General features: G+C 44.2%; 2 protein-coding genes across 3 annotated transcripts in view; one reads left to right on the top strand and one right to left on the bottom strand.

Annotated features, from left to right (window-relative positions):
• The window catches only part of PAIP1 (poly(A) binding protein interacting protein 1), a 51,389-nt gene extending 41,291 nt beyond the window's left edge, over positions 1–10,098 (bottom strand). The window contains exon 1 of one of the 2 annotated variants that reach the window (XM_070743391.1): positions 9,916–10,098. Coding sequence is in view for 1 of the 2 variants with exons in the window: in XM_070743390.1 (XP_070599491.1) it covers positions 4,827–5,055 (229 nt within the window). In the remaining variant the exon portion in view is untranslated. Of the gene's footprint in view, positions 1–4,826; positions 5,199–9,915 lie in introns of those variants that run through there. The other variant, XM_070743390.1, reaches the window with a different exon arrangement.
• Positions 7,723–13,996, top strand: part of NNT (nicotinamide nucleotide transhydrogenase) — an 85,254-nt gene continuing 78,980 nt past the window's right edge. Inside the window, exon 1 of the mRNA XM_070743389.1 lies at positions 7,723–7,739. The gene's annotated coding sequence lies outside the window, so the exon portion shown is untranslated. The remainder of the gene's footprint in view (positions 7,740–13,996) is intronic.

Raw genomic sequence — 13,996 nt, 5'->3', positions numbered from 1 at the left:
ATAACTGTCTAGTTTGGTTCTGCAACCCAACAAGACAGACACAGACTTCAGAAGATAATCAGAACTGCAGAAAAAACAATTGCTATCAACTTGACTTCCATTGCGGACCTGTGTACTGCACGAGTCAAAAAGCAGGCCGTGAAAATATTTACGGATCCCTCACATCCTGGACACAAACTGTTTCAATTCCTACCCTCAAACACGCTACAGAGCACTGCATACCAGAACAACTAGACACAAGAAGTTTCTCCCTGAATGCCATCACTCTGCTAAACCAACAATTCCCTCAACATTGTCAAATTATTTACTAAGTCTGCACTATTATTAATCTTCTCATCGTTCTCATCACCCATTGCCTTCCACAAATGACTATATGACTGTAACTTTTTTGTTTGTACAATTCTAGTTCCTAATATGATTGGATTGCTTATTTGTACCTGCACTATCATTAAGTTTTGTACCTTATGATTCTTGATGAACTTTTCTTTTACGTACACTGAGAGCATATGCACCAAGACAAATTCTGTGTGTATCCAATCATACTTGGACCAAAAACCCCTCTATTCTATTCTATTCTATTCTATCTTATTGTATATTGTAAATTTGCTTTAAATATCAATTCAGTTTATGTCTTTTATATGCCTAGAAAATAATTACTTGAATATCTTAATTTTTTATTTGGATCGATTAAGTTTATTTATTATTTATTTTATTAATTAGATTTGTATGCTGCCCCTCTCCGAAGACTTGGGGCAGCTTAACTAAATATAATGAAGTTTAATGCATCCCTAAGAACTTGAGTATTCAGAATTAAGTTTAGGATTTTTTTTTGTATTTTTATTCACATGTTAAGGATTTCAGAACCAATAATATACAAATTTGGAATTACATTCTACTCATTGAGCAAAACGATGTCCAATTGGCCTAAAATTTAGCATCAGGAAAGCAAAAATAAAAGAGTTATTTATTTATAATAAATTAATATATCACATTACAGGAGTACTGAATTCATATCCCCAGAAGATATAGGTATGTATGGGTTCATGAATTGAAAAGGTCAAATTATACATACCTCACTATGTAATACCAGAAGTTACACAAATATAGGTCAATGACACATTGTTACAACCTTACCTATCTATTCCAGGGCATTTTAAAGGGCAATCTAAACAGAGGAAGGAGAATTCAAGGGAATAGGATTGCCAACTGCAGCTGAAGATATATTTTTTTCTACAATATGCATAGATACATTCTCGCACTAATAAAATGAGGCTAGATAGCCTTTCCTACGTGAAAAATTCAATTTTTTGAAACTTTCCAAGTAAAAAGTTTAGATTTCCACTAGCAGAGAAGTTTCACAAAGAGGAGGAAACAACTACAACTTAGAATCGTTCAGTCACAAGTCCCATTACATTCACTGGCATTCAAAGAAAAGCAGAAACTTATCTAGAATTGCTTCCTTAATATTTGCAAAGCTCAACGTTTGAATCTCCTCTGATGAAAAGGGCCAAATTTCACGCATATTGCACCCACCTAAACCAATCCCCCCAAACTTTAAATTGCATACTGTATAAGGACTATAGCAAAAGTTAAGGCTGGGCTCAAATTAGGGAGGCTGCGTGTTTGTCTGTTGGCTGCTAGCAGTTTGGCAGATGGAATCTCAGTAGGCTCAAGGTTGACTCAGCCTTCCATCCTTCCGAGGTGGGTAAAATGAGGACCCAGATTGTTTTGGGCAATATGTTTTACTCTGTAAACCAGAGGTCCCCAACCGCCGGTCCACAGACCAGGACCGGGCCGTTGGGGTTTTTCAGCCGGTCCGCGGCGCCAGGGCCCCCTCGGCCTTTCCGCGCTGCCCACCGCCCGCCCGATCTGCCCCCTCTGCTCCTCCGCCACCTCCTGCCTTTCACCGCAGCTCCTCCCGCACCCGGAACGCACGCCCTGCCCGCCTCACCTTTGCCGAGAGCACTTTCGTCCCGGGCTCTCAGCAAGGGGGTTGCAGGAGAGGCGGGGCCGGCGAAGGTGATATTCAATGTCGGGGGGCGCTTGGGCGGTTGCGCGCGCTCCCTATCTCCCTGCTAGCCCACTCGGAATATTCAAAATAAGAAAAACCTTTGCCGGCAAAGGCTTTTCTTATTTTGAATATTCCGAGTGGGCTAGCAGGGAGATAGGGAGCGCGCGCAACCACCCGTGCGCCGCCGACATTGAATATCACCTTCCTCGGTCTCCGCTGAGAGAACGCCTGCCCCGTCTCTCCTGCAACCCCCTTGCTGAGAGCCTGGGACGAAAGTGCTCTCGGCAAAGGTGAGACAGGCAGGGCGTGCGCGCGTCACCGCTGAGAAGAACGGAGAGAGAACGAGAGTGAGTGAGAGCAACAGACAGCAAGATAGAGAGAAAGAGAGAGTGAGAGAAAGGGGGGGAGAGAAAGAGATAGCAAGAGAGAGAGAACAAGAGAGAGAAAGAGCGTGAGAAAGAAAACAAGAGAGAAAGAGTGAGAGAGAGAGAAAGCAAAAGAGACAGAAAGAAAACAAGAGAAAGTGAGAAGAAGAGAGAGAAAGAGGGGGAGAGAGAGAGAAAGAGAGGGGGGAGAGAGAGAAAGAGAGGGAGGGAGAAAGAGAGAGGGAGAGATAGCAAGAGAGAAAGGGAGAGGGAAAGGGGGAGAGATAGCAAGAGAGGGAGAGAGAGAAAGAGAGAGGGAAAGGGGGAGAGAGGGGGGAGAGAAAGAGAGAGGGAGAGAGAGAGGAGATAAAGGAAGAGGAGAGAGAGAAAGGAAGAGAAAGAAAGATAGAAAGAGAGAGAGTGAGAGATGCTCAGTGAGCCTTTCTTTGAAGTTGCCTTTCTTTCTTTCTCTTTCTTGCTTTCTTTCTTTCTCTTTTTCTTTCTCTCTTTTACCTTCCCTTCCTCTATTTCTTCTTTTCTTTCTCCTCCTACCTTCTTCCCTCCCTCCCTCCCTCCCTTCAGTCCTTCCTCTCTTACTCTCCCCTTTCATAAGTTTCCTTGCTTCCTTCCTCTGTTCCTGTCCCTTCCCCCTTTCTTTCTTTCTTTCCTTCCTTCCCTCCCTCCATTTCTTGCTTTCCTTTTCCTTCCTCCCTTCTTTCCTCCCTCATTCCCTTCTTTCACTCCTTCCTCTCTTACTCTCCCCTTTCACACCTTTCCTTGCTTCTTTGCACCCTTCTTCTGTTCCTGTCCCTTCCCTCTTTCCTTCCTTCCTTCCCACCCTCCGTCCATTCATTCACCCATTCCTCTCTTGATCGCCCCTTTTACGGCGCCTCTGACAGCTAGCTCCCCCCCCCCCACCGGGCCATGGAAAACTGGTCTAGCTTAAAGCCAGTCCCTGGTGCAAAAAAGGTTGGGGACCTCTGCTGTAAACTACTTAGAGAGGGCTGTAAAGCACTGCAAAGTAGTACAGTATATAAATCTAAATGCTATTGCTAGTATTTTGCCACACCAACTGCAGAGCGCCGCAACCAGTTGGGGAAAAAAAGCAAGGAATATGGTGAGCCACTTATAACAGGAGTATTGAGACATTTGGAAGCTGGTGGAAGAAGAGATAATCCATGTAATGCCCCCCCTCAATGGTGCATTAAGGAGGGGAGGTGTAGGATGGCCTTTTTCTTCAAAGGCTCACTCCTCCTGGAGGGAGGGAAGGAGGCAAAGCGGGAAATGGTTCCCACCGGCCCAGCCTAGAAGTGGGGCAGGCTGAGCTCCCCCCACCTCCACCCTAAAATGCCCCCACCCCTATTTCCTCCAACCCCAACTGTCCCCCATTTTCTCCACTCAAACCGCCCCCACCCCATTTCCTCCAACCCAAATCGCCCCATTTCTTCCAATCCCAACTGCCCCCCACCCCATTTCCTCCTATTCCAACTGCCCCCACCCCATTTCTTCCAACCCAAATTGCCCCATTTCCTCCAATCCCAACTGCTCTCATTTCCTCCAAATCCAAACCGCCCCCACCCCATTTCCTCCCACCCAAATCGCCCCATTTCCTCCAATTCCAAAGGCCCCCCAACCCATTTCCTCCATCTCAAACTGCCCCCTATTTCCTCCAAATCCAAACTGCCCCCCACCCCATTTCCTCCAACCCAAATCACCATTTCCTCCAACTCAAACCGTCCCCCATTTCCTCCAACCCCAACTGCCCCCCACTTCCTCCAATCCAAATCGCCCCATTTCCTCCAACTCAAACCGCCCCCCATTTCCTCCAACCCCAACTGCCCCCCCCATTCCTCCAACCCAAATCGCCCCATTTCCTCCAATCCCAACTGCTCTCATTTCCTCCAAATCCAAACCGCCCCCACCCCATTTCCTCCCACCCAAATCGCCCCATTTCCTCCAATTCCAAAGGCCCCCCAACCCATTTCCTCCATCTCAAACTGCCCCCTATTTCCTCCAAATCCAAACTGCCCCCCACCCCATTTCCTCCAACCCAAATCACCATTTCCTCCAACTCAAACCGTCCCCCATTTCCTCCAACCCCAACTGCCCCCCACTTCCTCCAATCCAAATCGCCCCATTTCCTCCAATCCCAACTGCCCCCCACCCCATTTCCTCCAACCCAAATCGCCCCATTTCCTCCAACTCAAACCGCCCCCCATTTCCTCCAACCCCAACTGCCCCCCCACTTCCTCCAACCCAAATCGCCCCATTTCCTCCAACCTAAACCGGCCTCAACCCTCATTTCCTCCAACCCCAACTGCCCCCCCCCCCAATTCCTCCAACCCAAACCGCCCCCTACCCCTCATCCCCTCCAATCCAATCCGCCCGCCCCCCCATTCCCTCCAGCCCAAGAAGATCCGGGTTGGTCGGTGGCGACGGAGCGCCGTTACCTGAAGCGGCGTTGGTGCCTGGAGGCGCCGTCTTGGGCGGCCGGAGCGGCTCCTGAGGACGCACGAAGCCCTGCTTCAGGAACTGTTCGGGAGTCCCGAAAGTGCCTCCTCCTCCGCCGCCGCCTCCTCCTCCGCTCCCCAAGCGAGCCCCACTTTCCGGGGCTAATGGGGTGCCACCCCCTCGGCCTCGACCAGCGCCGGGAGCCCGGTCGAATCCGTTGTCGGACATTTCCGCAGCCTTTGCTTCTTTCGAGCGGGGAGGGGGGCGGCAGCAGCAGCAGCAGGGTCCGGGCCGCCCGCCGCCCTCGCCCCGCCGCTCTTCGTCCTCCCCACTCCCGGTTTCCCCGCTTCTGGTCCGAGACACACGCCGACGAGCGAGAAGAAGAGGAGCGCTCTAAGCGACCCTTTCCTTTTGCCCACAGCGCCTCCCAGAGCTCCGGAGGCCTCTTGCCAGGACAGCGTCATTACAATTGCATGATTTGTATTACTGTACACAGTACTGTACACAAGCCAGTTCCCCCTCCTGAGCTCGCAGCGTCCTCTATGGGCACAGCGCGGGAAGCTTCTTCCGGTGGGGAGGCTGCCGCTGAGCAAGCCCAATGTTTGCTCAATGCGCTAGCTAGAGAGACCGGTCCCGGAAGGACGCTTAGCCGCTCTACCTCCAGACTAAGCCAAAACGAAGGCGAAAGCCTTTTGGTTTTTAAATTTTATTTTTATCTTATTGATTAGCCTTCTATGCCGCCTTTCTCAACCGACTCAGGTACAACAAAGTAAATACAGTACAAAAACAACTATGTAGAAATCTAATATTAAAATACTGTACTACAAAAACTAAAAATTTCTTTTAAAAATCCCATCTATCTCAAGACAATCATCCACGTTCATTTTGCCCAAATTTTCGTTGGACTGAATTTCTTAGATCGTCTGGCGATCCAAGCCCTGCAGTTTGTTCAGTGATTATGAAAATAAGTGAAAGAAAAGGTAGAGGAAAACAAAAGAGAAGATAAAGGCAATAAAGTCTGACACATCTAGATTTTGCGTGTGCGTGTGAATTGGGAATACCAATGCAATAATACATCTCAATGGCCTTTACAAAGTGCCCTTTTCAAAAGCATGTAGCAGAAAAGTATTGGGCTTGATTAATAAATATTCTTCATTGGCACTTAGCATTCCATTTCCTCTTGCTATTGCTTTGATCAACAAACCATTACAAAAACAATTGTTTGTATACAGGGGCCAGAACTGTGCTTTTCAACCAAATTGATAAATTTCCTTTCCTTTTTTTTTTCATACAACCTCCCCTCCCCCACCATTTATTTTGTTTTGGTTTTCTTTTCAATGTCATAATATATATTATTCACACACCATTAAACAACATGCACATTGGTTTTTATATTTTATACATATTACAAGAATGTAATATATGAATCCAGCGGGTTATTAATAGATCAATGCTGATTAATTACAGTAAGGGCAGCAGACAACAGAATCAGTTATCTCCTGCTTTTTGCAACCTATGTGCTACAAACCTAACATTTAATGTATTATTGTACAGGGATTCTAAGGTAGAAAGATAGCACCCACACCCCTCTTAGAAAAAATGAAATGCAAATATTAAAAAGGCAAAGTATTATATAAAGTATTCCTGGAAATATGCATTTAGGTAGAAAAAAGACTCACTCTTTAGTAGCCTCCACCTCTGTCCATGTGCTATCAAGGAATGGCCCAGCTCATCCACCCCCTCCCGCTTTTGTTGATAGCCTGCACCAGTCTATTCTACATAACAAAGATCTACCTCCTTCAGATAGCCATATTAGTAATTGCCCAATGTGCTTTCATTCCATCAGCACTTAGCAAGGCTTAGCAAAACTTCAACTTCAAAAACACAGCCTACAGAGTTGTATGGCCCCATGGGAGTCTGACAAACAATCAAGGTGCAATTCTTGCACAAGAGCAGGAAGCCCCTGAGGGAAGGCATAAAACAAGGAACTCTTAGTATCTCATTCCTTTCACCCAACACCTGGAAACATGTGATCCACCTTTTCTGTTTAGGAGCTCATGCCATGCGCTCCTGTCTTCCATTAAACCTTCTTTCCAAGCAACTTTCATGAATCCAGTGTATTTCTCCCACTTGTAATTAAATCCAGAAAAATATTCCTTACACTAATATGGCAAAAGCTACTCAAAGCAACCATATTATATCTTCAATCCTTGCCAATCCTTGCCATGCACATTTTGATATCTTTATAACTATTGAATTATTCCAACAGTTTTCTAATGTTCTCATATCACTCTTGGCCTGCTATCCTTCACAAAAACTTAAAGGGATTGGTCTGGTTATGCTCAGAAGAGAAACCACTAGTAAAACTAGAGCAGGAAATAGATGAAAAGTTCTGAGGATGTGAACCGCTTTTTCACATTCTTGCCAAGTTAACTAAGCTAGTCCTTGTTTTACAACATTTGTTTAGATTGTTTTGAAGTTCTAACAGTGCTAAAAATGTGACCTACACCTTCACAGCACCCCCACAATCACATAATCAAAATTTGGACACCTGGCCACTAGCATGCATTTATAATAGTTGTAGCATCCTGGTCATATGACCATCAAGTAATCACCTTCCCAAGCAGCTTACAACAATTAAAAAGCAAGAAGCAATTGTGCTTCTATCTGAGCTGACTTAAAGCCAAAGTCAATTTTGACTGGCAATACTGTAATTTCTTCAAGTGACAGTGTTAATAAGCCTAAGCATGTTCTATCTTTACTAAAACAAGTCTTTGTCTCATCATGTTTAGAGAAACTCCTAGCAAATACGCAACTAGAAAGCAAGCCTATCATCTTTAATGAGAAATGAATCCTATGATGCCCCATTAAGGCTATTCCATGGGAATGTTCAGAGGATCTTGTTATTGCAAGTATGTATCCCTTGTAGTTTCAGGATAGGTTTACAGATTGCCCTATGTCATAACATGGTGCATTTTTGATGCAATCTGTTGTATGGATCTAGTTGTATTTTATTGCAAAAAACAAAGTTGACTCATAGATTGAGCTCTATATTACCCAGTTGTGTATCTATGTTCCAGTTGTGCATCATAGATTAAATGCTAAAGCAAGCAAGCAAGCAAACAAACCAGCCTTAGGTGACCCATAAAAATTAGGCTTTTGTTTGAGATACTTGATGATCCCATTCTTTTGCTTTCTATCTCTGTCATTTTAATGGCAAGGCCTTTCCATTTTGTTTTTAATTTTTCTTATGGCTGCTTGTATGTTTTTTCTTCGCTTATACTTAAATCACATCTGCAACTAGGTTTACAATGTGAGGATAGAAACATATATGTTGTGTTGCTACTGGGCTCACATGTACACTTTGCTATCTTATATTCTCTGTTTTATTCAGGTACTGTTACTTATTTGCTATTTTATATCCTATTTTTTAGGCAGATTGTTTTGGTATTACTTTATGAAGAATATTTGAAATAAATTTAACCAAATAGATGCTGAAAAGACATTACATTAGAATAATAGAAACATAGAAGATTGACGGCAGAAAAAGACCTCAGGGTCCATCTAGTCTGCCCTTATACTATTTCTTGTATTTTATCTTAGGATGGATATATGTTTATCCCAGGCATGTTTAAATTCAGTTACTGTGGATTTACCAACCACGTCTGTCGGAAGTTTGTTCCAAGCATCTACTACTCTCAGTAAAATAATATTTTCTCACATTACTTCTAATCTTTCCCCAACTAACCTCAGATTGTGCCCCCTTGTTCTTGTGTTCACTTTCCTATTGAAAACACTTCTCTCCTGAACCTTATTTAACCCTTTAACATATTTAAATGTTTCGATCATGTCCCCCCTTTTCCTTCTGTCCTCCAGACTATACAGATTGAATTCATTAAGTCTTTCCTAATAAGTTTTATGCTTAAGACCTTCCACCATTTTTGTAGCCTGTCTTTGGACCCGTTCAATTTTATCAATATCTTTTTGTAGATGAGGTCTCCAGAACTGAACACGGAATTCCAAATGTGGTCTCACCAGCGGGATCACAATCGCCCTCTTCCTGCTTGTTATACCTCTAGCTATGCAGCCAAGCATCCTACTTGCTTTCCCTACCGCCTGACTGCACTGTTCACCCATTTTGAGACTGTCAGAAATCACTACCTCTAAATCCTTCTCTTCTGAAGTTTTTGATAACACAGAACTGCCAATACAATACTCAGATTGAGGATTCCTTTTGCCCAAGTGCATTACTTTACATTTGGAAACATTAAACTGCAGTTTCCATTGCTTTGACCACTTATCTAGTAAAACTAAATCATTTACCATATTATAGACGCCTCCAGGAATATCAACCCTATTGCACACTTTAGAGTCATCGGCAACTAGGCAAACCTTCCCTACCAAACCTTCCCCTAATATTCTTGTCTGCAGTTTTATAATCCCCAAAACATGGACATGAATGGGAAGACAGGGGGAAACAGGTATATATACTGCTTTAAAAAATAAAAGGAACACTCAAATAACACATCCTAGATCTGAATGAATAAAATATTTTCATTGAATATTTCATTTGCACAACTATTCCATTTGCACAACAGCATGTGAAATTGACTGTCAATCAGAGTTGCTTCCTAAGTGGACAATTTGATTTCATAGAAGTTTTATTTACTTGAAGTTATACTCTGTTTTTTAAGTGTTCCCTTCATTTTTTTGAGCAGTATATATCATTTTAAAAAACTGCAAAGTTCCTACAACAATCTCAGTTCAGGGGCAGGATACATTTTTATTCTAATACAACATATTTAGAATTTTAGCCATTTTCTGCCTTTCTAATCCAATAATAGCTCACAATTCAGAATGCTCAGTATTGCGTTTTTCTTGAATTTATGATAATCTATTCGTTGAATTAGATAGATTCAATGGAAGGTACTCTAGGTGTCAATTCTTCGCTGAGAGCCAAATTAATGTAGCAGATAGCAATAGCACTTAAGATTTATATACTGCTTCACAGTGCCTTACAGCCCTCTCTAAGCTGTTTAGAGAGTCAGCCTATTGCCCCCCGATAAACTGGGCCCTCATTTTACAGACCTTGGAGGGATGGAAGGCTGAGCCAACATTGAACCTTGTGAGATTCGATCTGCCAAATTGCAGACAACCAGCCGTCAGCAGAAGTAGCCTGAGTACTGATTCTAACCACTGTGACTTTACCGTTTCATATTCCACTGTTTCACTGGCTGACAGCTTGTAGAATCAGGAATTCTTGATGGCTGCTGGTTTTGATCTTGTTCCCTGGGGCAACAAAGAATAAGTCAACTCCCCCTTTTACATGTCAGATACTTAAAGGTGGTTATTATATTTCAATCCCTTTTATTGAAGAGCTTTAACTTCCTGATACCAAGTTAACCTCTTGGTAACCCGCTTCTGAACTCATGCCAATATGTCACTCCCTGTTTTAGAACTTTACTGCCAAGAACTAGTATTGCAAGTGAGGTCTGGCTAGAGCAGAGTAGGTACAATGGGGTAAGGTCCACTGTAGACAGTCTAAGGTTAAAGTTTTTGGGTTGGGGAAGAAACCACAGAGTGAGGTAGTGCATTCCAGGCATTGACCACTCTGTTGCTGAAGTCGTATTTTCTGCAGTCGAGTTTTGAGCGGTTTACATTGAGTTTGGATCTATTGTGCACTTGTGTATTGTTGCGGTTGAAGCTGAAGTAGGCATTGACAGGTAGGACATTGTAGTAGATGATTTTCTGAACTACATTTAGATCAGATTGAAAGCGATATAGCTCTAAACTATATAAGCCCACATTTTTCCCACACAGCCCTCAAGATCATATGCTGCAACGTCCTGCCTGTCGGCGGCTACTTCAGCTTCAACCACAACAACTCAAGAGTACACAACAGATTTAAACTTAATATTAACCGCTCCAAACTTGACTGTAAAAAATATGACTTCAGTAACCGAGTTGTCGAAGCGTGGAACTCATTACCAGACTCCATAGTGTCATCCCCAAACCCCCAACACTTTACCCTTAGATTATCTACGGTTGACCTATCCAGATTCCTAAGAGGTCAGTAAGGGGCGAGTACAAGTGCACTAGAGTGCCTTCCGTCCCCTGTCCTATTGCTCTCCTATATCTCCTATACCTTTCTTCTATTCCTATACCTCTTCTTCTATTCTTTCATTGATATGTTCTATTACTATATCTTCTTTTCTATTATTTCTTAGATATACAGTATTTTACTGAGTATCTCCTCTATAACCTTCATCATGTATTTTACTATGTGTATATAGATATATACCCACTAAAACCCTCATTGTGTATTGGACAAAAAAACCCACAAAAAACTACAAAACCAGCTCCAAAGAAGAGGCCTGGAGCGAAGACACACCTCAAAGCAAAGGGGAGTGCCCTACCTCAGAGGTCCCCAACCTTTTTTGCACCAGGGACCGGCTTTCAGCTAGACCAGTTTTCCATGGCCCGGTGGGGGGGGGGGAGCTAGCTGTCAGCGGTGCCGTAAAAGGGGCGATCAAGAGAGGAATGGGTGAATGAATGGACGGAGGGTGGGAAGGAAGGAAGGAAAGAGGGAAGGTACAGGAACAGAAGAAGGGTGCAAAGAAGCAAAGAAAGGTGTGAAAGGGGAGAGTAAGAGAGGAAGGAGTGAAAGAAGGGAATGAGGGAGGAAAGAAGGGAGGAAGGAAAAGGAAAGCAAGAAATGGAGGGAGGAAAGGAAGGGAGGAAAGGAAGGAAGGAAGGAAGAAAGAAGGAAAGAGGGAAGGGACAGGAACAGAGGAAGGAAGCAAGGAAACTTATGAAAGGGGAGAGTAAGAGAGGAAGGACTGGAGGGAGGGAGGGAAGAAGGTAGGAAGGAGAAAGAAAAGAAATAGAGGAAGGAAATGTAAAAGAGAGAAAGAAAAAGAGCAAGAAAGAAAGAGAAAGAAAGAAAGAAAGGCAACTTCAAAGAAAGGCTCACTGAGCATCTCTCACTCTCTCTCTCTTTCTATCCCTCTTTCTTTCTTTCTCTTCCTTTCTCTCTCTCCTCTTCCTTTATCTCCTCTTTCTCTCCCCCCTCTCTCCCCCTTTCCCTCTCTCTTTCTCTCTCCCTCTCTTGCTATCTCTCCCCCCTTTCCCTCTCTTTCTCCCTCTCTTTCTCTCTCTCCCCCCTCTCTCTTTCTCTCTCTCTCCCCCTCTTTCTCTCTCTTCTTCTCACTTTCTCTCTCTTGTTTTCTTTCTGTCTCTTTTGCTTTCTCTCTCTCTCACTCTTTCTCTCTTGTTTTGTTTCTCACGCTCTTTCTCTCTCTTGTTCTCTCTCTCTTGCTATCTCTTTCTCTCCCCCCTTTCTCTCACTCTCTCTTTCTCACTTTCTCTCTATCTTGCTGTCTGTTGCTTTCACTCACTCTCGTTCTCTCTCCGTTCTTCTCAGCGGTGACGCGCGCACGCCCTGCCCGCCTCACATTTGCCGAGAGGACTTTCGCCCCGGGCTCTCAGCAAGGGGGTTTGCATGAGAGGCGGGGCCGGCGGAAGGTGATATTCAATGTCGGGGGCGCACGGGCGGTTTTGCGCGCGCTCCCTATCTCCCTGCTAGCCCACTCGGAATACGTATTCAAAATAAGAAAAGCCTTTGCCGGCGAAGGCTTTTCTTATTTTGAATACAGTATTCCGAGTGGGCTAGCAGGGAGATAGGGAGCGCGCGCAAAACCGCCCGTGCGCCCCCGACATTGAATATCACCTTCCGCCGGCCCCGCCTCTCATGCAGCCCCCTTGCTGAGAGCCCGGGGCGAAAGTCCTCTCGGCAAATGTGAGGCGGGCAGGGCGTGCGTTCCGGGTGCGGGAGGAGCTGCGGTGAAAGGCAGGAGGTGGCAGAGGAGCAGAGGGGGCAAATCGGGCGGGCGGTGGGCAGCGCGGAAAGGCCGAGGGGGCCCTGGCGCCGCGGACCGGCTGAAAACCCCCAACGGCCCGGTCCCGGTCCGCGGACCGGCGGTTGGAGACCCCTGCCCTACCTAGATAAGCTTCCTCCCTCCTTTAAAGCAGGGGGGTCTCCAACCTTGGCAACTTTAAGACTTGTGGACTTCAACTCCCAGAATTCCTTAGCCAGCAAAGCTTTAAAGTTGCCAAAGTTGGAGGAGACCCCTGCTTTAAAGTTTCTCCCAAAGGAGCCGGTTCCTTTTTCTTTTTAAAAAGTTTTTATTGAATTTTAAAAACAATACAAAACATAAAACACAATAACCAAGCAAACAAACTTCTTTACATTTTACATTTCTGTAACATCAAGAAAAAGAGAGAAATGTCTATGCATATATGCAGTGATTGGCTCCCAAATTTTTTTACAGCCATACTGTGGGTATGGCATATTTTGTGGGTGTGGCTTCTTGGTCATGTGACCAGGTAGGAATGGCTTGACAATCATGTGTCGGTGTTGCTTGAAGGTCATATGACTGGGTGGGAGTGGCTTACTGACCAAGATAAGCTTTCAGATAGGTGCTTGGACTCTTTTTCAGTTGATTAAGTCACGTTATTTGCTAACCACAAAAAGGACAAATGATAGACTATTTGTTTTATTTGTTGAGCAGCACAGTAACATTTTAAGGTTTTGTACTGAGCCCACGAGGTTCAGTATGATAACAGATTAAGCAAGTAGCTCAATTTTCTTTAATTGCTATAGAAGTTCAGTTCTAGATAATGATTAAAATGATTAAAGTGTTTATACGCTCCGAGTCCTCAGAGACGGGCGGCATATAAATCCAATAAACAAACAAACAAATAAATAAATAAATAAATAAATACTATTTAATTATTTCCTATTTTAAAAGTAATTAATGATCATACTAAGGTACTATAGAACAGTGTTTTTCAACCAGTTGCCGTGGCACACTAGTGTGCCGCGAGACATGGTCAGGTGTGCCGCGAAGAAGGAAGCTCAGGATCCGGTCTCGTAACTTTTTGCTGAGAGAGTGAGAGTAAGAAAGAGAGAGAGAAAGAAAGACAGAAAGAGAGAGAAAGAAAGCAAGAGAGAGAGAAAGAGAGTGAGAGAGAGAAAAAGCAAGAGAGAAAGAAAAGAGAGAAAGAGAAAGCAAGACAGAGAGAAAGAAGGCAAGAGACAGAGAAAGAAAGCAAAAGAGAGAGAGAAAAGGAGAGGAAGGGAGAGAGAGAGAGAGAATAAGCAAAAAGG

This window comes from Erythrolamprus reginae, chromosome 2 (assembly GCF_031021105.1).
Source record: "Erythrolamprus reginae isolate rEryReg1 chromosome 2, rEryReg1.hap1, whole genome shotgun sequence".
In the NCBI taxonomy this organism is placed as follows: domain Eukaryota; kingdom Metazoa; phylum Chordata; class Lepidosauria; order Squamata; family Dipsadidae; genus Erythrolamprus; species Erythrolamprus reginae.
This window is presented reverse-complemented; position numbering and strand designations above follow the sequence as displayed.